We start from the raw sequence: 26,261 nt of genomic DNA, 5'->3' as shown, positions 1-26,261 counted from the left end.
AATTAATAGAATTAATTCTGAAGAAGAGTCTTGACTAGAAACGTCGCCCATTCCTTCTCTCCAGAGATGCTGCCTCACCCGCTGAGTTACTCCAGCATTTTGTGTCTACATGCAATTAATAGTGTAGGAATGAACTGCAGATGCTGGTTTACAATGAATTAGAGCACATGGTTGGCAGACAGGAAGCAACAGTCGGAATTAACGTGTCCTTTTCAGAAGTGACTAGTGGAGTGCCGCAAGGCTCAGTGCTGGGACCCCAGTTATTTTCAATATGTATTAACGATTTAGACGAGGGAATTAAACGTAACATCTCCAGGTTTGTGGATGACACAAAGCAGAGGAGGATGCTATGAGGCTTCAGGGTGACTTGAATAGGTTGGGTGAGTGGGCAGATGCATGGCTGATGCAGTATAATGTGGATAAATGTGAGGTTATCCACTTTGGTGGCAAGAACAGGAAGGCAGATTATTATCTGAATGGTGTCAAATTAGGAAAAGGGGAGGTGCAACAAGACCTGGGTGTCCTCGTACATCAGTCGCTGAAAGTAAGCATGCTGGTACAGCAGGCAGTGAAGAAAGCATGTTGGCCTTCATTGCGAGAGGATTTGAATTTCGGAGCAAGGATGTCCTACTGCAGTTGTACAGGGTCCTGGTGAGAACGCATCTGGTGTACTGTGTACAGTTTTGATCTACTAATTTGAGGAAGGACATTATTGCTATTGAGGGAGTGCATTCCCGGGATGGCAGGACTGACATATGTTGAAAGAAATGGTCGACTGAGCTTGTATTTACTTGAATTTAAAATGATGAGAGGGGATCTTATAGAAACATATAAAGTTATTTTTAAGGGATTGGACAGGCTAGATACCGGAAAAATGTTCCGGATGTTGGGGGATTCCAGAACCAGGGGTCACAGTTTAATAATAAGGGGTAGGACTGAGATGAGGAACAACTTTTTCACCCAGAGAGTTGTGAATCTGTGGAATTCTCTGTCACAGAAGGAGGTGGAGGCCAATTCACTGGTTCAGGTTCAGCTCCAACTCAATAATCAAGTTTGCTGATGACACTGTGGTGGTGGGCCTGATCTCAGACAACGATGAGAAGGCCTACCGGCAGGAGGTGGCTGATCTGGCATTCTGGTGTCAGGACAACAGCCTCCTCTTGAACATCAAAAAAACTAAGGAGCTGATCGTAGACTTTAGGAGGGCACATCATCCGAGGATGTACACACCATTGAGGATAAATGGGGTTACTGTGGATAGGGTGAGCTGTTTTAAATATCTGGGAGTCCACATTTCTGAGGATATGACATGGACATCACACACCGCAGCATTCGTGAGTAAGGCAAGGCAGCGCCTTTACCACCTCAGGCAATTGAGGAAATTCAGAGTGTCTCCGAGGATCCTCGAGTGCTTCTACTCAGCGGTGGTGGAAATCATCTTGTCCGGAAATATTACCATCTGGTTTGGACATTGCTCTGCCCAGGACAAGAAGGCTCTGCAGAGAGTAGTGCGTTCGGCCGAACGCACTAGATTTAGCTCTTTGGGCTAAAGGAATCAAGATATGGGGAAAAAGGGAACGGGGTACTGATTTTGGATGAGCAGCCATGATCAAATTGAATGGCGGTGCTGGCTCAAAGGACTGAATGGCCTACTCCTGCACATATTATCTATGTTTCTATGTTTCTATAGACACAAAGTACTAGAGTAACTCAGTGGGTCAGACAGTATCTCTGGAGAAAAGGAATAGGTGACGTTTTGGGTCGAGACCCTTCTTTGGACTGAAAGGGAAATAAGAGATATAGACGGTGATATAGAGAGATATAGAACAAATGAATGAAAGATATGAAAAAAGGACCAATGATAAAGGAAGCAGACCATTGTAAGCTGTGGGCTAGGCGACAACGAGTAACAGATAATGAGACTAAACAAGACAACTTTGAAGCTAGTCAAAGAGAGAAGGGATGCAATGGTCACAAAGTTAGAGAAATCAATATTGTAAGCTGTATGAGGTGCTGTTCCTCCAATTTGTGTTTGTCCTCACTCTGACAATGGAGGAGGCCCAGGACAGACAGGTCAGTGTGGGAATGGGAAGGGGAATAATAAATAGTGTCAGACATTTTTATCTTATCAGCACTAAATAAAATTTAGGGCTGGGCTAGGATGATGTTCTATTGAAGGGGAGATGGGAATGGGGAATTGTAACAATCTGATAGAATGGACAGGGCGGTTGGATATGTGGGGGCATTAAAAAGATTTCACTTCACTTGAGTGGCCTGGAAATTTATGAGGATGGTGCCAGGATTCAAGGGCCTGAGTTTAGTTTAGTTTAGTTTAGAGATACAGCGTGGAAACAGGCCCTTCGGCCCACCGAGTCCGCGCCGACCAGCGATCCCTGCACACTTACACTATCCTACACACACTAGGGAAAATGTTGGTGGGAGGAAACCGAAAATCCCAGAGAAAACCCACGCAAGTGGAGAACATAGAAACTGTACAGACAGCATTGATAGTCAGGATCGAACCTGGGTCTCTGGTGCTGTAAGGCAGTAGCTCTACTGTTATACCACCGTACCGACGGAGAGTAACTGCAAATTGGAAGAATAGCACCTCAGATGTATTCACGAGAGAGTTACAGTAGATATAACTCTTAGGGCTAACGGAATCATGGGATATGGGGAGAAAGCACGAACAGGGTACTGATTCTGGGTGATCAGCCATGATCATATTGAATAACAGTGCAGGCTTGGAAGGGCCAAATGACCTACTCCTGCACCTATTTTCTATGTTTCTCCATTTCTATGGGTCAGGCAGAATCTCTGGGTAATATGGATGGGTGATGTTTTGGGTCAGGTCCCTTCTTCAGATTTCTAAACCTTTCACCCCCTTGCTCATCAGCAATCTATCTATCCCTGCTTTAAAAACATACTCTGTTTTCACAGCCCTTTCAGGGGAAGATTTCCAAGAGAGTCATGGAGCTTAGCAAGCCTGTATTTCACCTCATCCCTGTCTTATTGGGATGACACCTTATTTTAAAATAGATTCTGCTTTGAATTTGAATGTGTAATGCTCGGTCCACTGAAATGTTCATCTTTCGCTGCGAGTTAGTTCTTGGCCGCTTGCAACAAGTCCATGGCTTTAATGTTTATTTCTCAATAAAAGTGCACAGATCAAATCCTCTTAGAGCTTCGGATGCAAGTTATTTACAGCAAGCCTTTAAGATGCCTGCAACTGAGTAACACACTGCACAGCTACAGTAGCTCAAATGCATAATATGCTCAGGGACATAGGATGCAGAGGAACTAGAAATCAAAGAGAACTTAAATAAAATTTATATTAGATCTGCCGGAATTGTAATAATTCCAGGGCCAAGCAATTGCCTGCCCAACTGTTATGGAAAAAGTCCTTCAAAATGACAGTATGGCAGTAGCTGGTCATAAAAGAGTGACAATTCACTTGTTTTTTCCTTGAGTGCGCTAATACAGAATTTGTCCATTATAAACTGACCTCCTGCACCAACTCTGTCAAGCTTCTTTCGAATTTTGAAAGTTTCAGTCTAAACTGCAGAACATATACTGTCCCTCCCATGTTTTGAGAGGTGGGGGACAATCCCCCCCCACCCCACCCCACCCCATGTTTTGGAATCAGAATTTCGAAATTCGGTGAAAAAAAATCTATTAAAATCTCCGCTTTCTGCGAGACAGTGGGGGTGTCACTGTTAAGCGCTTGTTAAATGTCTCTATTAACATCATATTAACACAATGTGTCACCAATTGTGTTTTGGCCTTCAAGTATCACAGAGAATTTCTTAAAGCTGTTTGATGTGGGTACAATTACCGTTTGAACTAATTGGATGTATTGGTGGATGGGAAAAATTTAAACGAGTATTGGATTTAAATGACAGGTCATTAAAGGTTCCAGTCAAACAGGTTTCCTGGTTGACTTGCAGGTAAGCCCCTCATTCACGTCACTCACGTTATTTAGTACTTTTTTCCCCATCTCTCGCTCTCTCTCTCTCCCCCCTCCAAGGTTGGTTCTTCTCTTTGCCTTTATTTGTTTCAGTTTTATTTGTTTAAGTGTTATTTATCACATTGTAGCATTTGAAAGATTCACGCACGTATCAGACGCTTTCTAAGGGCTGAATCGAGCCATCGCGGGGCCTTTCGTTGCCCGGTTTGAATGAAATCAACTGCTGTGTCAAGGCGATCAAGTCTCCCAATGTTGAAGCCCCGGCCGGCCGATTTTAAGCCGTGCTGGGCAATGAAAGGACCCGCGAACGGGCCGATTCAAGCCCCACAATTTGGGGCGGATTAAGCTGTTGTTGCTGGAGCTGGGATTCGGTCACCAACCATGTCAGCTCCCGATGTTACTGTCCACAGGGCCCACGGCTGAAGCCTCCAAAGCCTCGCGTGTGTTTGTGTGTGTGTGTGCACGCATGCATGTGCGAGCGGCCACCAAGAAATTGTGTCCCCCCCCAAATAGTGTCCCTCCCATGTTTTGATAGTGATTTCCGCCCCTGCATATACAGCCAATCTGCTAAAATTCTCTCCTTTTAATTCAATCAATTCACTCAAACACTCATCTCTGCAATTTCAGCACTCGTCTCTGCAACTGGATCCTCGGTTTCCTGACCAACAGAGCCCAATCAGTGAGGTTGTGGACAAATCATCCTCCACGATAATCCTCAATACCAGTGCTCCCGCAAGAATGCATTCCCAGCCCCTTTCTCCACGCCATGTACACCCACGACTGCGCAGCCATGTACTAATAAAATATGCAGCTGGCACCACCATTGTGGGCCCAGTATCAAATAATGATTGGACGGAATACAGGAAGGAGATTGAGGTCCTCATGTCCTGGTGTCGAGACAACAACCTTTCCCTCAATGTCAGCAAGACAAAGGAGATGGTGATCAACATCAGGAAGTGAAGCGGTACACACATACCCCAGTTTGCATTGACGATGCCGAAACAGAGATGGTTGAAAACTTCAACTTCCTTGGAGTCAATATTCACCAGCAACTTCTCCCCTGACCACCCATATTGAAGCAATCACCAAGAAAGCACACCAACGCCTCTACTTCCTTAGAAGACTTGGAAAGTTTGGCATGTCCCCTACAACTCTCACCAACTTGTACAGATGCGCCATAGATAGCATATTTATCAGAATGCATCACAGCTTGGTTTGGAAAGCTCCATCCAAGACCGCAAGAAATTGCAGCAAATTGGGGCCTCACCTCAGGCCAATTGAGCACAATCCAAATCCCAATTGACTAATTATTAGCCCTCTTGATTCTTTACCCCACAGCAAGAACAAATGAAACATAGACCTCAATGCTGCAGCTTTGGACTAAAAGCAGAAACTTCTGAATCTGGGTGATTTTCAGTGCAATTGCTCTGCTTACTGAACAAACTGATCTTGGGCTAACAGGATAGTACGTGACATTGCTGGAAGCAGTCTGATTATATTGTTCTCGCAAAGAGGAGTAAAATTGTCAAGGATTGTCACTTCACTTTGTGATGCGATTAAACCTTTTGGAGAGTGCACATGGTAGGTGAGACATCGGTTGGGTTCAACCTCACTAATGTTCAGATTTAAAGTCTGTTTTGATGCATCTGTGGAATAATCATTAAGGTGGGTGAAGAGATGCAGCTACATGAACCAGCAAATCATTAGGGAAGTGGTGAAAACTAAAATGGAGAACATTGTTTATTTCGAGACGAGTAGAATGCAAAAGCAGGGATGTAATGTTGCGGCTTTATAAGGCGCTGGTCAGACCGCATTTGGAGTATTGTGAGCAATTTTGGGCTCCATATGTGAGGAAGGATGTACTGGCGCTGGAGAGGGTCCAGAGGAGGATAACGAGAATTATCCCAGGAATGAGTGGGTTAACATATGATGATCGTTTGACGGGGCTGGTCCTGTACTCGCTGGAGTTTTGAAAGATGAGGGGGGGCCTGATTGAAATTTACTGAATAGTAAAAGGCTCGGATAGAAGGATGTGGAGAGGATGTTTCCACTAGTGGGAGAGTGTCTAGGACCAGAGGCTATAACCTCAGAATAAAAGGATGTTCCTTTAGGAAGGAGACGAGGAGGAATTTCTTCAGGAAGGAGACGGGGAGGAATTGGTGGAGAATCTAAGGAATTAATTGCCACAGATGGCTGTGAAGGCCAAGTCAATGGATATTTGTAAGCAGAGATTAATAGATTCTTGCTAAGTACAGGCATCAGGGTTTATGGAGAGTTGGAAGTAGAATGGGGTTGAGAGGGAGGGATAGATCAGCCATGATTGAGTGGTGGAATAGACTTGATGGACCAAATGGACTAATTCAGTTCCTATCACATGAACATTTCCCTAGAAGAAATTACACGTTGCATGGCAGAGATTGCTGCAGTATTAATGTGACATGAATGTTTTAAATCAGATGCATGGATGGATTGAATTTAATTAAGAATTCCTTTCTCCTCCACAAAACCTTCTTTAATTGATGGCAATTTCAACTTGGAGGAAATTCATGTGGATTTGCTGCTTGTGCAACCTTATTTAGAACATATTGAGGTTCTTCAAGGTTAAATTGTGGGTGTATCAAGCTGATGCAAAGCTTTGGCCTATTTGCCTTGGTGTTGATTCATGTCATACCTCCTAATTCATTCTTCCGAAATAATAAATCCACTGAGGTAACAAAGGATAATGACTAACATTGTTGTTGTCCATATTGATTTCTACACGTTAAATCTAGTTATAATGCCTTCATCAGCAGATTGTTTTTTTTTTATTATTTAGAACTAAAGACTCGAGTGAACTGGGATAAAATTAACCCAGAGAAAGTGGGATGCCAATGTCGATAGAGTCATAGAGTGATACAGCGTGGAAATAGGCCCTTCGGCCCTACTTGTCCACACTGGCCAACATGTCCCAGCTACACTAGTCCCACCTGCCCACATTTGGCCCCTATCACTTCAAACCTGCCCTATCCCATTTACATGTTTCGTAAATGTTGGGGTAGTCCCTGCCTCAACTACCTTCTCTGGCAACTTGTTCCATACCCCACCATCATTTGTGTGAAAATGTTACCCCTCAGATTCCTATTAAATCTTTTCTCCTTCACCTTAAACCTGTGTCCTCTTGTCCTCGATTCACCTCCTCTGGAAGAATATTTACAATGAACACAGGTTTAGACTTTAGAGATACAGCGTGGAAACGGGCTCTTTAGCGCACTAAGTCCACGCTGACCAGCGATCACCCCGTACACTTGCACTATCCCATAGAGTAGGGGACAATTTAGGAGACAATTTTCAGAAGCCAATTAACTTGCAAACCTGCACTTCTGTGAATAGTGGGAGGAAACCGGAGTACCCGGAGAAAACCAATGCGGTTACAGGGAGAACGTTCAAACTCTGTAAAGGCAGCATCCGTAGTCAGGATCGAACCCAGATTTCTGCCGTTATAAGGCAGCAACTCTACCATTGCGCTGCCATGCTGCCCCAAACTTCCCAAAGCCTATGTAACCACAGACACTGCTGTGTACAGTATGGTCTTGCACCGGTTAAGCTACTGTTATCGGGAATCTACTGTGTTGAACTGATGTTCCTAAGTTCATATCTGATGTTGGCAGCCGGGGAATTTCAGCTCAGTTAATTAACCAAATTCAGTTAAATATAGCAAACTGGCCTCATAATTGGTGACATTCCTGGATTGATGTCAAAAAAGCATTTGGTTCATTAATGCGTTTCTGTTTTCCGTCTGACCCATATATGACTCCACACAGAAAAACCATTGACTCCATCCTCCGAATTATTCCAACAAACCACTTGGTCTACGGGCAATTAGTGATGAGAATGAAACGCTGACCTTACCATTGAAAACCATGTCTTGTGCATGAATAATAAAATATAGTTTTAAATTGCACTGAGATAGTGTAAGAGCAGAAGAGGTTTTCTAAAGAGGCAGCATCACCGTGAGGGAGACTGCAATCCCGTTTTTTTGATATTTAGCGCAAACCTCCTAACAGCTTTGCTGCTCGTTAAGCATACTTGCGATTTTCAGCATCACTCGGCTCCAAGTGAGGGAAGTCACCCAAGCTTGTTAGAGGTAAAGATGAATCCACTCTTAAACTTCTGTGAGGACATTAAATGGCGTAACGGCAGGGCCACCGGTTCATTTAACTGAGTGGTGCTTTGGTTGTTGAGGGCGCCAGGGAACTGTTAGCCAAGCTCATTAATAGGGCTGATTACTTTCACCTTGTGAAGGAGTGAAGGTACTTGCTTACTGTGGTCGGAATGCCATATGGCCTTCTAATGGGACTAAGCATATTGCAGTAAGCATGCTTTGACCTCTTCTCTCTTATTCCCACACTTTTATTCGTGATGGGTTTTAGAATGTCCAGAACTGTAAACTGTAAGTTTAGGAAGGAACTGCAGATGCTGGTTTAAACCGAAGATAGACACAAAATGCTGGACTAACTCAGCGGGACTGGCAGCATCTCTGGAGAGAAGGAATGGGTGACGTTTTGGATCAGGACCCTTCTTCAGACTGAAAGGGTCTCAACCTGAAACATCACCCATTCTCTCTCTCCAGAGATGCTCCCTGTCCCGCTGAGATACCCCAGCATTATGTGTCTGTCTTCCCTTTAAGTCAAGAAAATTTTATTTCTATAGCACATTTAAAAACAACTCTCGTTGACCAAAGTGATTGGTGCATTAAGTGTTCAAGAAGGAACTGCAGATGCTGGAAGATCGAAGGTACACAAAATTGCTGGAGAAACTCAGCGGGTGCAGCAGCATCTATGGAGCGAAGAAAATAGGCGACGTTTCGGGCCAAAACCCTTCTTCAGATTGGTGCATTAAGTTTAGTTTAGTTTAGGTTAGAGATACCACGTGGAAACTGGCACTTTAGCCCACCGAGTCGGCGCCCACTGGTGATCCCCGCACACTGACACTATCCAACACGTACCAGGGACAATTAATGATTTTACCAAGCTGTTTAATCTGCAAACCTGTACGTCTTTGGAGTGTGGGAGGAAACGGAGGTCCCGGAGAAAACCCACGCAGGTCACAGGGAGAAAGTACAAACTCTGCACAGACAGCACCCATAGTTACGATTGACCACGGGCCTCTGGCGCTGTCAGGCAGCAACCCTACCGCTGCTGCCAACATGCCGTCCCTTTAAGAACTCCCTTTAAGATCTATCATCAGTCTGATTTCACCCACTTTCTCTCTCTCTCTCTCCCTCTCCCTTGTGAAGAATCCATTTTCCCTACGAACCGCCTGGGGATATCTAACAATGTTAAAGACAGGACGTGAGTAGATGCTGCTGTTAAGATTCAATCTACTCAATGTAATTTTTATACCATCACGAGCAGTTACAGTGACTAATAACCTGGACAGTGGATAATAAAAGGATATTAATGTATTTTTAATGTCATTCCTCCATATTTATAGTAATAACTGACAATTGATTACACAAATATTACCTGGCTTTACTTTTAAAAGAAGCAAATTAAATAATAATTGCATGTCCAAATGGAGAATATACTTGGCCCTGCTGTAGAGTTGAAACTGATTGAAATGAGTGCCTTGGCATCAGTTCAAAGATACTTCTGGTTGTAAACCAATCCTTCTTGTTGAAATTGGAACTGATTTGTAGCTACCTGTATCTCCACAGATAAAGATGTTCATAACACCTCAGGTCTTCTTTTAGCAAGAGGGTTCATTAATATACATCATTTCAATTTCTCAGACAGCCTCCTCATACATGTAACGTCTTCAAGGCCATCTATCAACCAAATAAATTAATCATTTGTCCAAAACTATAACTGGAGCAACGTTTGCATTTATTAGGCACCTCATGCAAAGCTACCTAAAAGTCTGAAGAAGGGTCACGATCCAAAACGTTCCCCATCCATGTTCTCCAGAGATGCTGCCTGACCCACTGAGTTATATGTCCTTAAACCTTGTGTCCTTTTGTGTAAAATAGCATCTGCAGTTCCTTGTTTCTACGTTCTAAGAATATGTTAATTCAGCAGAATTTGGCAATGAGCTAAAGTAGGAGGTGTTGGGTCAAACGACCAAAATCTTGGTCAAGGAGGTTTTTAAGGAGAAACGTAAAGGAGGAGAGAGTCTCAAAGGTGGATATGTTTAGGGATGAATTTTCAATGTGCAGGGCCTTGGAAATTGAAGGTTTGGCCACCAGTGTTGGAGTAATTGGATTTGGATGGAAACAGAAGGACATTTTCCATGATTGTAATTATTGTAATGCTGATATTTCTGCAAAAGGAGTGTATTTGGATTAAAATGGCACTGGAAGTCTATGAAACCAACATTTCTAATTAAATGGCACTGAAAGTGCATGAAATAGACAATAGACAAAAGACAATAGACTATGGACAATAGGTGCAGGAGTAGGCCATTCGGACCGTCGAGCCAGCAACGCCATTCAATACCATCATGGCTGATCATCCACAATCAATACCCCGTTCCCGCATTCTCGCCATATCCCCATGGCTCCGCTATCTTTAAGAACTCTATCTAACTCTCTCATGAAAGCATACAGAGAATTGGCCTCCACTGCCTTCTGAGGCAGATTCACAACACTGGGTGAAAAGGTTTTTCCTCATCTACGTTCTCAATGGTCTACCCCTAATTCTTAAACTATGGTCCCTGGTTCTGGATTCCCCCAACATTGGGAACATGTTTCCTGCCTCTAGCGTGTCCAATCCCTTAATAATCTTATATGTTTCAATAAGATACCCTCTCATCCTTCTAAATTCCAGAGTATACAAGCCCAGCTGCTCCATTCTATCAACGCATGACAGTCTCGCCATCCTGGGAATTAACCTCGTGAACCTGCACTGCACTCCCTCAATAGCAAGAATGTCCTTCCTCAAAATCAAAATAACTCTTAGGGCTAACGGAATCAAGGGGTATGGGGGAAAAAGCAGGAATGGGGTACTGATTTTAGATGATCAGCCATGATCATATTTAATGGTGGTACTGGCTCGAAGGGCCGAATGGCCTACGTCTGCACCTATTTTTTTTATGTTTCAATCACTCTACAACTAATAGCGCATATTTAAGTTGTCAAAATACAGTAAGTCTACTGAGAATGCAGATTACTGCAGTGCTTTGGAGTCTGTAATTACAAATTGACCTCTGCAAATTGCCCCTGAGTGTGTAGGGAGTGAATGAGAATGTTGAATATCATAGAACTCGTGTTTAGTTCAGTTCAATTTAGTTTATTGTCATGTGTACCGAGGTACAGTGAAAAGTTTTTGTTGCGTGCTAACCAGTCAGCAGAAAGACAATACATGATTACAATCGAGCCATTAACAGTGTATAGATACATGATAAAGGAATAACGTTTAGTGCAAGGTACAGTCAGCAAAGTCAGGTCAAGGATCATCCAAGGGTCACCAATGAGGTAGATAGTAGTTCAGGACTGCTCTCTGGTAGTGGTAGAATGATTTGGTTGCCTGATTATAGCTGGGAAGAAACTGTTCCTGAATCTGGAGGTGTGCATTTTGGAGTGGGGGCAAAGGAGGAATGAGGGGTTTAGTCAGGTGGTGTTGAGGTAGTGACTCAGAATAATAGAGCAGGAAATGAAACAGTATATCCTGGGCTGCTTCTACAGAGTGTAATGTACATATTTAGCACAACACACATTTAATTTTCCAGGAACAATCCTCTTTGACTCTGGGAATCTTTTAGGGTTGATGTGATAGGTTTAAGGTGAAGGGGAAAAAAAATAATAGGAATGTGAGGGGTAACCTCTTCACACAAAGGGTGGTGGGTGTATGGAACAAGCTGCCAGAGGAGGTACTGCAGTTGAGGCAGGGACTATCCCAACATTTAAGAAACAGTTAGACAGGTGCATGGACAGGACAGGTCTGGAGGGATATGGGCCAGACATGGGCAAGTGGGACTAGTGTTGCTGGGACATGTTGGCTGGTGTGGGCAATTTGGGCCAAAGGGCCTGTTTCCACACTGTATCGCTCTATGACTGTATGATTAACAAACTTCTAGGGTAACTGGTAAGTGGGTGTATTTTAGTTTAGTTTAGAGATACATCATGGAAATATGCCCTTCAACCCACCAATTCCTTCTAACTAATTTCTTCTGCCTTCACATGATTCATAATCCCCCCCATTTCCTGCATGTTTATACGCCTATTTAAAACCATATTATACACCACTGCCCTATCTGCCCCCATCACCGCCATTGCCTAATATAACATGATTAAAATAGTGAGAGTATACCACAGACAAGAATTTATGCAAGCATACTTGTTGGTTGTCCAAAAGTTGTGGATGAAAAAAAGGTTTAGTTGAGTTTAGTTAGTTTATTTTAGTTTAATTTAGTTTTGATTAGTTTACTTTAGAGATACAGGGCGGAAACAGGCCCCTTAGCCAACTTTGCCCACGCCGACCTTCAATCACCCACTGGCTTTACCCTACACTAAACATTATTCCCATATCTTGTATCTGTAAACTGCGAATGATTCGATTGTAACCATGTATTTTCTTCCTGCCGACTGCATAGCATACAACAAACGCTTTTCATTGGACCTCTGTACACGTGACAATAAATGAAACTAAATTAGAATCATGAAGTGTGTTTTCTTTTTGGCCACTTACTCACAAATGTTTAAGGATGAGCAGGAGGTTGGAGCCTGGGATTTGGCCATCAGATGAAGGCAAGGAGATGAGGGGTGTTGGCACATTGCTTTGTGGTTTTAAGGCTAAGGGGAGATGCAATACATATACCGATGAAGGTCTAGTTTGATGTTGCTCTGGGAGTGCTCAATGGGTAGGCCATGCTTGGCCAACCTTGCCCAACCTCTCAGGCAATGCTTAAAAACAAGCTTGCACAGGCAATGTCACCCAGACATGAAAATAACTCTTACTGTATCTCATTCCAGGAAAATAAATAATCTTCATGTTGAAATGGCCTGGATAGTATGTGGATGAGGACAGAATGGTGGGAGAGTCTAGGACCAGAGGTCATAGCCTCAGAATTAAAGAACGTTACTTCAGGAAGGAGATGAGGAGGAATTTATTTAGTGAGAGCATGGCGAATCTGTGGAATTCATTGCCACAGAAGAGTGTGGGGGCCAAGTCAATAGATATTTTTAAGGGAGAGATGGATAGATTATCGATGAATATGGGTGGCAGTTATGGGGAGAAAGCAGGAGAATGGGGTTAGGAGGGAGAAATAGATCAGCCATGATTGAATGGTGAAGTAGACTTGATGGGCTGAATGTCCTAATTCTGCTCCTACCACATGAACACAAAAAACACATTTTATTATCTCCTGTTGGACAGGAAAATGTAAAAAAAAATTCAACTTCAATTTTATAATTCTTTCTGTCAAAAAGGTGAAATAAAATATGCAAACAGCTGGTGTCTGTTGAATAATTGTCCCTGTTCCACGACACAAAGATTCTCATGTATTTACCAAACAAACGCTCATATTTATAAGGGAGGCGTTGACAGGTAGCCGTGATTCATGTTTATTTTTGTTTATTAAATCAACAGGTCTATTAGCATGAGTTGCTAATGAACAAAATTAATCTTTGCACAAAAACATTTCTTTGCACGTATCCACTAGTGGGAGAATTTAGGACCAGAGGGCACAACCACAGAATACAAGGACGTTCTGTTAGGAAGGAGATGAGGAGTAATTTCTTTAGTCGGAGGGTGGTGAATCTATGAAATTCTTTGCCACAGAAGGTTGCGGAGGCCAAGTCAATGGGTATTTTTAAGGTAGAGATTGATATCGTAAAAACTTTCACTATTTGATAAGTTTCAATGAGGTCCCCCCCTCATCTTTCTATACTCCAGCGAGTAGAGGTGTTAAATCCACAAATTGCAAACTTAACAAAGGTCATTTGTTTCTACATTTAGGGACGGCATGGTGGCGCAGCGGGTAGAGCTGCTGCTTTGTAGTGCCAGAAACCCAGGATTGATCCTGACTTTGTGCTGTCGGTATGGGAGTTGCACATTCCCCCTGAGACCCTATGGACTTCCTCCAGGTTCCACCCACATTAGTTCTTTAGTCAGAGGGTTGTAAATCAGTGAAATTCATTACCACTAAATGTAGTGGAGTTCAAGTTAATGGATATTTTTAAGATGGAGATTGATAGATTCTTGATTAGTACGGGTGTCAGAGGTTATGGGGAGAAGTCATGAGAATGGGGATGAGAGGAAAGGATAGATCAGTTTCAGTTGAGTTTATTGTCATGTGTACAGAAGTACAGTGAAAAGCTTTTGTTGCGTGCTATCCTGGCAGCAGTAATGGGCCTGTCCTGGAAAACCGGGACTTGGAACGGCGACAGTCAGAGTGGAACACACACATACACACAAACACATCGCAAAGACGGGGGACAGGGCAAGCGGGGGAGCGCTTTCTAAAAAATTCCCATGGTGCAAAGCCAAGGTGATACAGACACACACCGCGATGACCAGGAAGGTAACTAAGACGCGCTGTAACTAAGATGGCCAGCACAGTGTACGGTAAGTCCTTTAAAACAGGGGAGAGAAGGAGGGAGAAGGGGGTAGAAGGAGTGGAGACAACGTTTAAGAAGCCAGAGATAAACGGCTGTGAAGCTCGGCGGACATTTAACATTACCGGTCGGTTCCTTGGTTCTGAAAACTACTGCTTACATTTTTTTCCCCCAATGAGCCAATGAAATTCACCGGTCAGCACCGGCTCCAACCTATGGGAACCTCCGAGTCCCTTCAACCTCCTGGCAACCCACTAGGACCTCCTTGTGACTCACCTACGGGTCTAGAATTCGCCTTACTCTCCATGGCGACTTTATTCTAGTCGCTGCTAGTTTTTCAACATGTTGAAAAATTCTCAGTGACCATAATGAGGCCGTGACTAGTTCCCAAAATGTGGGAATAGACAATAGACAATAGGTGCAAGAGTAGGCCATTCGGCCCTTCGAGCCAGCACCACCATTCAGTGTGATCATGGCTGATCATCCCCAATCAGTACCGCGTTCCTGCCTTCTCCCCATATCCCCTGACTCCGCTATTTTTAAGAGCCCTATCTAGCTCTCTCTTGAAAGCATCCAGAGAACCTGCCTCCACCGCCCTCTGAGGCAGAGAATTCCACAGACTCCTCACACCATTTCTGGCTAAGAAAAATGAGTGTTTGGCGACTCAAAGTCTCCTGCAGTCACGTAAAAAGTCTAAACAGGCTTAAGACAATCCTTATTCCATTAATGACTGTGAGGACCCTGGTAATTCTGCACTCCCCCAGATCGGGAACATATTTCCACATCACACTAGTTTGTAGGTTAAAGCCACTGTAACAATCTTCCCTATCTTTTATACAGGGGTATGGAGAGATAGGCAGGAAACATGGTAAAGGATACTGCCCTCTCCCCCGCCCTCTGAGGCAGAGAATTCCCGCAGACTCCTCAGGGCAAAGACCATCAAAAGACGCTCCCATCCTGCGTTGCAACCGACCTGCTGCCCTCTGGAAGGCGCATATAGGTGCATCATGTGGGACGACTGCAAAGAATCCTGCAGTCCGAGAATGGGACAGGCCCACCATAAATACAAATTCAGCCATGCACTGACTACGGAGAGGACCAAACGGACTAATCTGCAATTCCTAGATCTGATATACGTATTATGTCCACCCCCCATCACACAGATGTGCATGTTTTTCTGTTTCTTGTTAATTGACCTAAATTGTATGTAAAAACTGAGTCCCTAAGCTTTCATTTCACTGTACATGTATGGGACAATAAATGGCATATCTATATATATCTATCTATATGTATGATGATCTGTGTTAACGCAATAGGAATAATTGCCTGTTTCCATGCCATTCTCTAAACTAAAACTAAACTAAATGTATTCTTTGAAAACTGTATGATTTCACCTTCCCTGCAGCTTGCATTAACAATGCTGTCATTTAGGCAATCACAGTGATTCGTGAATAGGCTTAAACGCCATCATGAAATACTGTAATGACCATTCATTGATAACAGAGAGATTTGATTAAAAGTATCCTGACAGATTGAAAATAGTGATGGGGAAATGCCACTGCATTGTCAGTTCTACTCTGTTGAATAAAACACCGCAGGGCAAGATCTTGCAGGTGATCCAGATGTATACGTACACGCTTGTTTACTTGTCATTTAGCTGCAGGTTAATTTCATTCAGGGGAACATACAGAAATGACAGGCAGAGAAAGACTATCCACTCCATCAAACCTGCTCAACAACACACTGACAGAATCATTGTGGGTAAACATTGATGATCCCCCTGACCACATTCAAATTTGAACGTGACTCGCTTGATTATGCCATCGCCTCTAAAAGTCAGGAGAATACAGATTTTGTGCAAGGCATTAGTGAGGCCACATTTGGAGTATTGTGTAGGAAGGAACTGCAGATGCTGGTTTACAGTGAAGATAGACATAAAATGCTGGAGTAACTTAGTTGGACAGACAGCATCTCTGGAGATAAGGTATGGGTGGCGTTTCTGGTCGAGACCCTTCTTCAGACTGTGAATTACTCCAGCTTTTTGTGTCTATCTTCAGCAGTACGACGTGTTCATCTTGTGAGATTTGTCCAAGGGAGTAAGGTTAGAGTATCCATACATCTTTAGGGATCTCCTGGCACTTTTTACTAAACTAACTAATGGTATCCTATGAATATCTTGCTGCCTACATTTCCAAATTTAGTTCTTCCCTAAGTTTAATTTAGTTTAGTTTAGTTTAGTAACTCAGCGGGTCAGGCAGCATCTCTGGAAAAAAGGAATGGGAAATGTTTCGGGTCGAGACTCTTCTTCAGACTCAAGAGTCGGTGGGGGTGCTGCGTGTCGGCTGCCATGCCAGCAGCGTGCTCGTTGTTTTGACTTTTTTTGGTGTGTCCAAATGTTTTTTTTAGTGTCTTTCGGTATGTTTTATGTGGGGGGTGGTGAGGGGGAGAAAGGGGGGAACCGCTTTTGGTCTCCTCCTCGATGGAGAGGCGACTTTTTCCATGGCGTCTCCCTCGCGGCCTAACAGCATGGATTGGAGCAGCCTTTCCCGGCGTCGGGCCCAAGAGCTTCAGCAGAGGGTGCAGCATGGACATTCTTCTTGCCGGGGACTGCCAGAGAGGAGTGCTCCGATCACTGGCCTGTTGACGTTGACATCATGGGGCTGTGATCTGCGGAGCTTCTAGCTGCGAGCGTGGTGTGGACTTATCATCCGGAGCCTGGGGTCCCTTGCCGAGGATTGCCAGAGAAGAATTCCGACCCCTGCCCCGCGGACCACGATATCCTGAAGCCTGGGTCTGCGGAGCTTCTAGCCGCGGGCGTGGTGAGGACATTCCATCGCGGAGTCTGGGATCCCTCTTCAGGGATCGCCGGAGAAGTGCTCCGACCGCTAGCCTGCGGCCTATGGCATCCTGAAGCCGCGGTCTCTGGTAAGAAAGTGCCGATTCAGACACTCCAAGCCGCGAAGTGTGTTCGACTGTCCCGACGTCGGAGTTTGGATCATCCCGGCGAGAGGGCCTGTACATCGGGCCATCTGTAGCAGTGACTACGGAGGGAATCATGGCCCCCACCATGGGTGGAAAAAGGGAGGAGGACTGGCTGAACTTTGTTGCCTTCCACGGGGTGGTAGATTGCAACCTTCGCATGGTCGGTCGTGTTTCGACAAATGCAATCAACCTGGTATGCACAATCAAATAAGATCAAATAGAACAAGTTGTCATACAACTTTAGCTGTACACGCCATACGCAAGAAGAAGAAGTTGCCTTCCACCACAATGAAGAATGCTGTGGTGGATGTTTGTGTTAAATCTTATTTTGTATTGTGTGTTCTTTTTAAGTGTATCGCTGCTGGCAAATTCATTTCACTGCACCTTTGGGTGCATGTGACACATAAAGTTGACTTTGACTTTAAAAATTGACTTTGACTTTGACCCGAAACATCACCCATTCCTTCTCTCCAGAGATGCTCCAGAGATGCTGCCTGTCCCGCTGATGTACTCCAGCCTTTTGCATCTATCTTTGGAGTATTGGGTTCAGTTTTGGTCACCCTGCAATTAGAAAGATGTAGTTAAGCTGGAAAGTGTGCAGACAGGGAGAGGTTGGACAGGCTAGGACTTTATTCATTGGATGACAGGAGAATGAGGGGTGATCTTGTAGATAGGTATATAAGATATTGAAGGGTATAGATAGGGTAAATGACATCAGTAAATGCAGATACAATCTCAGCGTTCAGGAAACATTTAGACAGGTACAGGGATATCATTGGTTTGGAGGGATATGGGCCAAATTCAGGCAGGTGGGACTAGCAGGGGCTGGTGGAACATGTTGGTTGGTGTGGGCAAGTTGGGCTGAAGGGCCTGTTTCCATGCTGTATGACTTTATGACTCCATGCAGTGTCTTTTACCCAGAGTAGGGGAATCAAGAACCAGAGGAAATAGGTATAAGGGTGGTGAATCCGTGGATTTATTTACCACAGAAGGCTGTGGAGGTCATTAATGGATAATGTAAGGCAGATATAGATAGATTCTTGATTTGAATGGGTGTTAGGGGTTATTTGGAGAAGGAAGGAAAATGGGGTAAGGAGGGAGAGATAGATCAGCCATGATTGAAAGGCAGAGTAGACGTGATGGGCCGAATTGCCTAATTCTGCAGCTATTTATGACCTTATGACCTTAAGTTGAGAGGGGAAAGATTTAATAGGAAACTGAAGGGCAACTTTTTCCCACAGAAGGTGGTTGGTACATGGAACAAGCTGCCAGAGGTGGTAATTGAAGCAGTTATTATAACACCATTTAAAAGACATTTGGACTGGTATGAGGATAGGAAAGGTTTAGAGGGATATGGGTCAAAGGTGGGCAGGTGGGAATAGTTTAGATAGGGCATCTTGGTCAGCATGGGCAAGTTGAGACGAAGGGCATGTTTCTGTGCTCAATTACTCTATGAGATTCAAGATCCCTTCCAGACCATTGAGCGTAAAAAAATGGGTTGATTCTCTGGTGCATTATGTAATCAGAGGTGCAGTGTTCAACTGAGATTTTCTTAGGTGGAAATAAAAGATCCCTGAATGTTATCTTGCATAAGGGGAATGGAATTACTCGTTGTGTAGCGGCTAATATTCTTCAAACAATATCGCTGAAAATGTTTTCTAGTTATTACCACTTTGTGGCTGGTGGGCGTTCGCTCCGCATAGATTAGCTGCATATTTCCCACCTCACAACAGTAATTGAAGATCAAAGTTATGCATTTCTAAAAAATGTTTGTTGACTTCAAAAGAGATCTGAAAGTTTCCATACAAATGCTAGGTAGACAAAAGTGCTGGAGAAACTCAGCGGGTGAGGCAGCATTTATAGAGTGAAGGAATGGGTGACGTTTCAGGTCGAGACCCTTCTTCTGACTCCGATTCAGATTCAGATTCAGATTCAACTTTAATTGTCATTGTCAGTGTACAGTACAGAGACAACAAAATGCAGTACAATATAATACAATCCATACAAATGTTGATTGTTGTTTCTCTGTGTATTGCATGAAGTGCAAATAGCTCTATTGCAAAATATAAATTAAAAAAACAGGCCTGTAAACTATGTTTACATTTTATGGATTAATGTTACTGGAATGGTTTAAACTCATTTTTCCTCAATGAACAAGCCATATGGTTGAATTAACTGATTAACCTTTCAATTATTTAGCTGGTTAGTAGTTGTCCCAGGAGATTGATGGCAAATAGAGTCATATGATGAAACAGTGTGGAAACAGGCCCTTCGGCCCAACTCGCCCACACCGGCCAACATCACAGCTACACTAGTTCCACCTGCCCACGCTTGGTCCATTTCCCTCCAAACCTGTCCTATCCATGTACCTGTCCAAATGATAGTACCTGCCACAAATTAAATGTTTCATAAATGTTGGGGGTAGTCCCAGCTTCAACTACCTCCACTGGCAGCTTGTTCCATACACCCACCACCCTTTGTGTGAAAATGTTACCCCTCAGATTCCTATTAAACCTTTTCCCCTTCACCTTGAACTTATGTCCTCTGGTCCTTGATTCCCCCACTCTGGGCAAGAGATACTGTGCATTTATCTGATGTATTCCTCACATGATTTTATACACCTCTATAAGATCACCATTATCCTCCGGCTCTCCAACGAATAGAGATCCAGTCTACTCAACCTCTCCCTATAGCTCACACCCCCTAGTCCTGGCAACATCCTCATAAATCTTCTCTGAACCCTTTCAAGCTTGACAATATCATTCCAATAACTTGATGCCCAGAGCTGAACATAATACTCCAAATGCGGTCTCACCAACTTATACAACTGCAACATGACCTCCCAAATTTTGGATGAAGGTCAATGTGTCAAAAGTCTTTTTGACCACCTTATCTACCTGCGACTCGTCCTTCATGGAACCATGCACCTGCACTCCTAGATCCTTCTGCTCTACAACACTCCCCAGAGGCCTACCATTCACTGTGTAGGTCCTGCCCAAATGCAACACCTCACATTTTGCTGTATTCCATCAACTATTTTTCAGCCCACCTGGTCAATCGATCAACATATATCGATAGGAAAAGTTTAGAGCAATGCGAGCCAAATGTGGGCAGGTGGGACTAGTTTAGATGGGCCGGCATGGGCATGGTCGGCATGGGGAAGTTGAGCCATTCTCTCATCAGTTAAAGTGTGGTCCTAACCTCCCATCTACTCATTGGAGACCTTTGAACGATCTTTAATCAGACTTTATCTTGCACTAAATAACATGCCTTTTTACCCTGTAACTGTACACTGTCGCCGGCTTGAATGTAATCATGCACCGTCTTCTCGTTGACCAGATAACATGCAACAGCTAAGCTTCTCACTCAGTACACGTGACAATAATAAACTAAACTAAACTAATGGATTAGAATGGGACCTCAGAAGTGCACCCGGATATTTAGTGAAGATCAAGAGGTTGGAGACTTGGATTTGACCATCAGATGACGGCATGGATATGAGGGGGTTGGCACATTGATTTGTGGTTTTAAGATTAAGAGGAGATGCAAGACATATACCGATGGAGGTCTAGTTTGGTGTTGTTCTGGGAGTGCTCAGTGGGTAGGCCATACTTGGACAACTAGGCCCAGCTTTTCAGGCAATGCTTAAAAACAACCATGCACAGACATGAAAATAGTTCTTACTGTATCTCATTATAGGAAATAAAATAATAATCTTCACGTTCAATTGGTCTGGATAGTTTGTGGATGTGGACTGGATGTTTCCACTAGTGGGGGAGACTAGGACCAGAGGCCATAGCCTCAGAATAAAAGAACGTATCTTTAGGAAGGAGATGAGGAGGAATATCTTTAGTCAGAGGTGCTGAACCTGTGAAATTCATTGCCACAGAAGGCTGTGGTATTTGATATTTTAAAGGCAGAGATTGACATATTCTTGATTAATACGGGTGTCAGGGGTCATGGGGAGAAGGCAGGAGAATGGGTTTAGGAGGGAGAGGTAGATCAGTCATGATTGAATGGCAGAGTAGACTTGATGGGCTGAATGGCATAATTCTGCTCCAGTCACCTATGAATCTACAATAGGCTTTGGGAGGATACGGCTAGTTAGAGAGAGACAGAGAAAAATGATGGAACCGAGATAACAAAGAAGAACTGTGAAAATCATCTATCATGTAATTGACACTTGGGATATGTGGAGAAAGCAGGAACGGGTACTGATTTTGGATGATCAGCCATGATCATTTTGAATGGCGGTGCTGGCTCGAAGGGCCGATGGCCTACTCCTGCACCTATTTTCTATGTTTCTATGTTGGGAGCATAGCTGAAGATAACTTCTGGTTACACAGTGTGGCCTAAATATGATATGGTAACAGGGAAGGGGCATTCTATGATCTCCTCAATAAAACTGATAAGAAATGCAATGGCACACGGACATGAACACAGCTCGTATTCTATCTCATACAGACAGGAAAATAAAATAATAATCTTCACGTTGAAGGCAAACAGTGATGTGTAATTGAAATTCTAGGCAACCGTCCTGCTACAAGTGTGATTTCTGCACTATATCGCTGATGCGACTTCCCAGATATACAGTAGTACAACACCCGAGGTATTGGCATTGCTGATGTTTGTTCAGCCATCTCATGCACTAAGGGAGCAGATGTCCTTGTACTTTCAGTGCAGAATTCTCCCAGGCTAAAATGACTGCTGCCAGAACAAACTGAAGCATCTGTCTTCATGTGTAAGAAGGAACTGCAGATGCTGGTTTAAACCGAAGATTGACACAAACCGAAGATTGACTCAGCGGGCCAGGGAGCATCTCTGGAGATACCAACACCTTCTTTCCAGAAATGCTTCCCATCCCTCTGAGTTACTCCGGCTTTTTGTGTCTAGCATCTGACTTCATTCCTGGTTCAGGTGCAATGTGGATTGGAGTGGCAAAACTAAATGGGATAAAACGTTGGGATTCGTTTCATTAGACTTGTGCTGGACCTTTGATAAGGAATGATCCAATTAGTCTAGTTCTTTCTGTGGACCTTTGTAATTTTCTCCCCCTTTCAGTATTCATCTAGTTACTGTTTCCCCGAGTGCTTTCAAGCTGTGCATTCCATTTATGCAAATAAAAACAGATGGAGGACGTGAACAGGCTCTGTCAGATGAAACAAATAGAACTAGTTAGTTTTAAAGTTAATCTCCTGGCCACACACTAATTTCACCCCTGGCATCAGGAAGAAGAAGAAGGAGCCTGTGAATTGTAACGTCCAGGTGCAGGAACAGTTTCTTCCATACAGCCCATCTGGCTATTAAACACTGCAACCTCCGAATAAGCCCTGAACTACATAGACAATTATTGGTATTATTGCACTTTTATTGTTTGTTTGTTTTTTATGTGTACATATGTGTGTGTATATATGTGAGTATGTGTGTGTATATATATATATATATATATTTTTTTTTTAATTATATTATTTACAGTGTACTATGTTTACATATTCTGTTTTGCTGCTGCAAGTAAGAATTTCATTGTTCTTTCTGGGACGTGACAATAAAACACGCTCGACTCTTGACTCTCTTGACTCATAAGGTCATGTCATAAGTGATAGTCATAAGTGAATAGCCATTCGGGCCCATCAAGTTTACTCCACCATTCATTCATGGCTGATCTATCTCTCCCTCCTAACTCCATTCTCTTGCAATCTAGAAGTCCATCTATCTCTACCTTTAAAATATCCACTGACTTGGCCTCCACAGCCTTCAGTGCAAAGGAATTCCACAGATTCACCACCCTCTGATTATGGATACGTCACATTTCAGGCTAGGACTGGAACTGAGGAAGTGTCCAGACTGGAAAAGCAAAGCATCACATCTATTTTATATAAAAGTCTATCATTTTTAGATCATGTTAGAATCCGATGTTGGATGTTTATTAAAGAAACAGCAAATGCTGGAATATGGAGCGTAAATAGAATTCTGGAAAGCCAAGCAGCATCTGTGGAAGCAAAATGTGTGAGTTAACGTTTCAGGTCGAGATCTTGCACCAGGGCTGCACCTTGGTAAATGTACAATAAACTAAACTGAACTGAAGGCAGGTGAAGAGAGAGTTAGGTTTAGCTCTTAGGGCTAAGGGAATCAAGGAATATGGGGGAAAAGCTGGAACGGGTTACACATTTTGGATGATCAGCCTTGATCATATTGAATGCAGGCACTGGCTCAAAGGGCTGAATGGCCTATTCCTGTACCTATTTTCTATGTTTTTATGTTTCTTGCAACAACAAGGAATAGAAGCAACATTAAGTTCCCTTGAATACAATTTAAAAAAAACGCAATGCTATTACCAAATCAAATGGAAAATTCAATAACTCACCCACAATCTTGCCAAGAATGAGAGATTTAACAGCATTAAACTCCAAGTTTGTATCCGAAGGGAGCCTGTACTTCATGGTAGCAAATTGGTCAATCTGTAAATGGGGAGCAGAAATACAAATGTCAATTGTGTTTCTATGGTATATTCTTCATTATTCTGTATCATGATCAATGTGTGTGTTAAAAAATATCTGAATATTATTTTTAGCAATGTTTTGCAGAGCACATTTTTGATTTAATTCCATGTATTCATCTCTATCTGAGGTTCGGAAGTGTGCAAAGACAAAATTATTCAATGCACCAAGCAATCTATACTGAATAGAAATAACATTGGTTGATATATACACAACTGAGATATTCATGTCTAACGTGTTCATTTACGAAGAAGTGATATTAACTGGAAAAGAAAAGTGAGTTTAGATTGAAATAAGGGTGGCTCTGAGTTTTAATACCATTGTTGATTATTGAAATAACAAGCCAGATAAAAAACTCTTCACCGCAATAGAGTCATAGAGTCACACAGCGTGAAAACAGCCCTTGGGCCCAACTTGCCCACATTGGTCAACATGTTCCATCTACACTAGTTCCACCTACCTGTGTTTGGAGGAAAAACAACATTGCCAGTGATGCCATCTTTTTGAATAGACTTTCCAACCAAGCACCTACCCTTTGGTGAGAGTGAAAGGTCCAAATGTATTCACATAACACATGATTTCGTATTGGTATTGGCTTATTATTGTCACGTGTACTGAGAAACTTGCGAAAAAATCATTGGTGAGGATGTGGTAATGAATCTCTCTCAAGACTGAAAATCCCCATCAACTACTTACCCAATGAGAGTCTGAAGAAGGGTCCCAACCCAAAACGTCACCTATCAATGTTCTGCGGAGATACTACCTGACCTGCTGAGTTACTCCAGCACTTTATATCTCTTTATGTCAAGCGTTGTACTTAACTCAATGAGTGGAAAACAGATAAAATCAGATATGCCGCCCACATAACTCCGGCACTCTATTGGGTGAGGTGTGTAACAGATCAGAATGTGTCATTTCCTTCCGGCTGAGCTGGGTTAAAACTAGCTCAACAAATGTTGTTGTATCACACACATATATGTTCTGGAGTAACTCAGCTGAAGTTCTAGTTCAAATTTATTTGTCGGATGCCCCATAAGGTGCAGTGAAATTTAATTTACCATGCAGCATTACAATTGAGTGATACAGTGTGGAAACAGGCCCTTCAGCCCAACTTCCCATGCAGGTCAACATGTCACAGCTACTCTTGTCCCACCTGCCCGCGTTTGGTCCATATCCTTCTAAACCTCTCCTATCCATGTGCCTGTCTAACTGTTTCTTAAATGTTAGGATAGTCCATGCCTCAACTACCTCCTCTGGCAGCTTGTTCCATACACCCACCACCCTTTTTGTGAAAAAGTTACCACTCAGATTCCTGTTAAATCTTTTCCCCTTCACCTTGAACCTATGTCCTCTGAGGGACAAAGTTTAAAGGACTTGGAGGTGAGGCAAGTTTTTTTACACAGTGGGTGCCTGGAACATGCTGATAGTGTTGGTGGTGCAGGCAGATACGATATTAGTCTTTTAGAGTTTCTTTCAGGAACACAAATATGCAGGGAATGCAGGGAAATGGATCATGTGCAGACAGATGAGATTAGTTTATATTGGCATTATGATCAGCATGGACATTGTGGGCCATAGCGCCTGTACCATGCACTATGCTATAGGGCAATTTACAGTGCCTAATTGACCTACATATCTTTGGGTTTTGGGATGATGCCACAGCACTCTGAAATACAGGTGCCATGTAGGTACAAGGAAAACATTGAAACTACTCAGAGTTAGTCTTGGATGCCAGGGTTGAAACTGGGTCACGGGAGCTTTGCGGCAGCAGCTAAACTCTCCCAACGAAAGTATCTGCAGGTGACTGGAACCCTCAACATTACGTGCCAGAGGAGAGAGTTCAGTTTAGAGATACAGAGCATAAACAGGCCCTTCGGCCCACCGGGTTTGCGCCGACCAGCTATCCTACCAGCACTATCCTACACCACACTAGGGACAATTTACAATTTTTACCAAGCCAATTAACCTCCAAAGCTGTACGTCTTTGGAGTGTGGGAGGATACCGGAGCAACCTGTAGGTCACGGGGAGAACGAACGAACTCCGTACAAAAAAAACTCGTAGTCAGGATCGAATTCAAGTCTCTGTCGCAGTAAAGGGCCTGTCCCACTTAGGCTATTTTTTTGGGCGACTACAGGCAACTAGGCTGTCACCACATGGTCGCTGGGGTGTTGCCCGTATGGACATGAATAGTCTCCTCAGTCGCCCAAAGAGTCGTAGCGCCGTAGCGTCTTTCTGGTCGCCGCTGGATTTTCAACATGTTCAAAAATTTTTGGCGACAGTAGG

The 26,261-nt window shown here is 43.3% G+C and overlaps 1 protein-coding gene across 1 annotated transcript in view; it reads right to left on the bottom strand.

Moving 5' to 3' along the window:
* LOC129699106 (contactin-associated protein-like 5) overlaps positions 1-26,261 on the bottom strand; it is a 682,034-nt gene that overhangs the window by 86,150 nt on the left and 569,623 nt on the right. The window contains exon 21 of the mRNA XM_055638765.1: positions 23,845-23,938. Coding sequence (XP_055494740.1) covers positions 23,845-23,938 — 94 coding nt within the window. The remainder of the gene's footprint in view (positions 1-23,844; positions 23,939-26,261) is intronic.

This window comes from Leucoraja erinacea, chromosome 7 (genome assembly GCF_028641065.1).
Source record: "Leucoraja erinacea ecotype New England chromosome 7, Leri_hhj_1, whole genome shotgun sequence".
Taxonomy (NCBI): domain Eukaryota; kingdom Metazoa; phylum Chordata; class Chondrichthyes; order Rajiformes; family Rajidae; genus Leucoraja; species Leucoraja erinaceus.
Note: the sequence above shows the minus strand (reverse complement) of the source record. Positions and strands in the feature narration are given on the sequence as shown.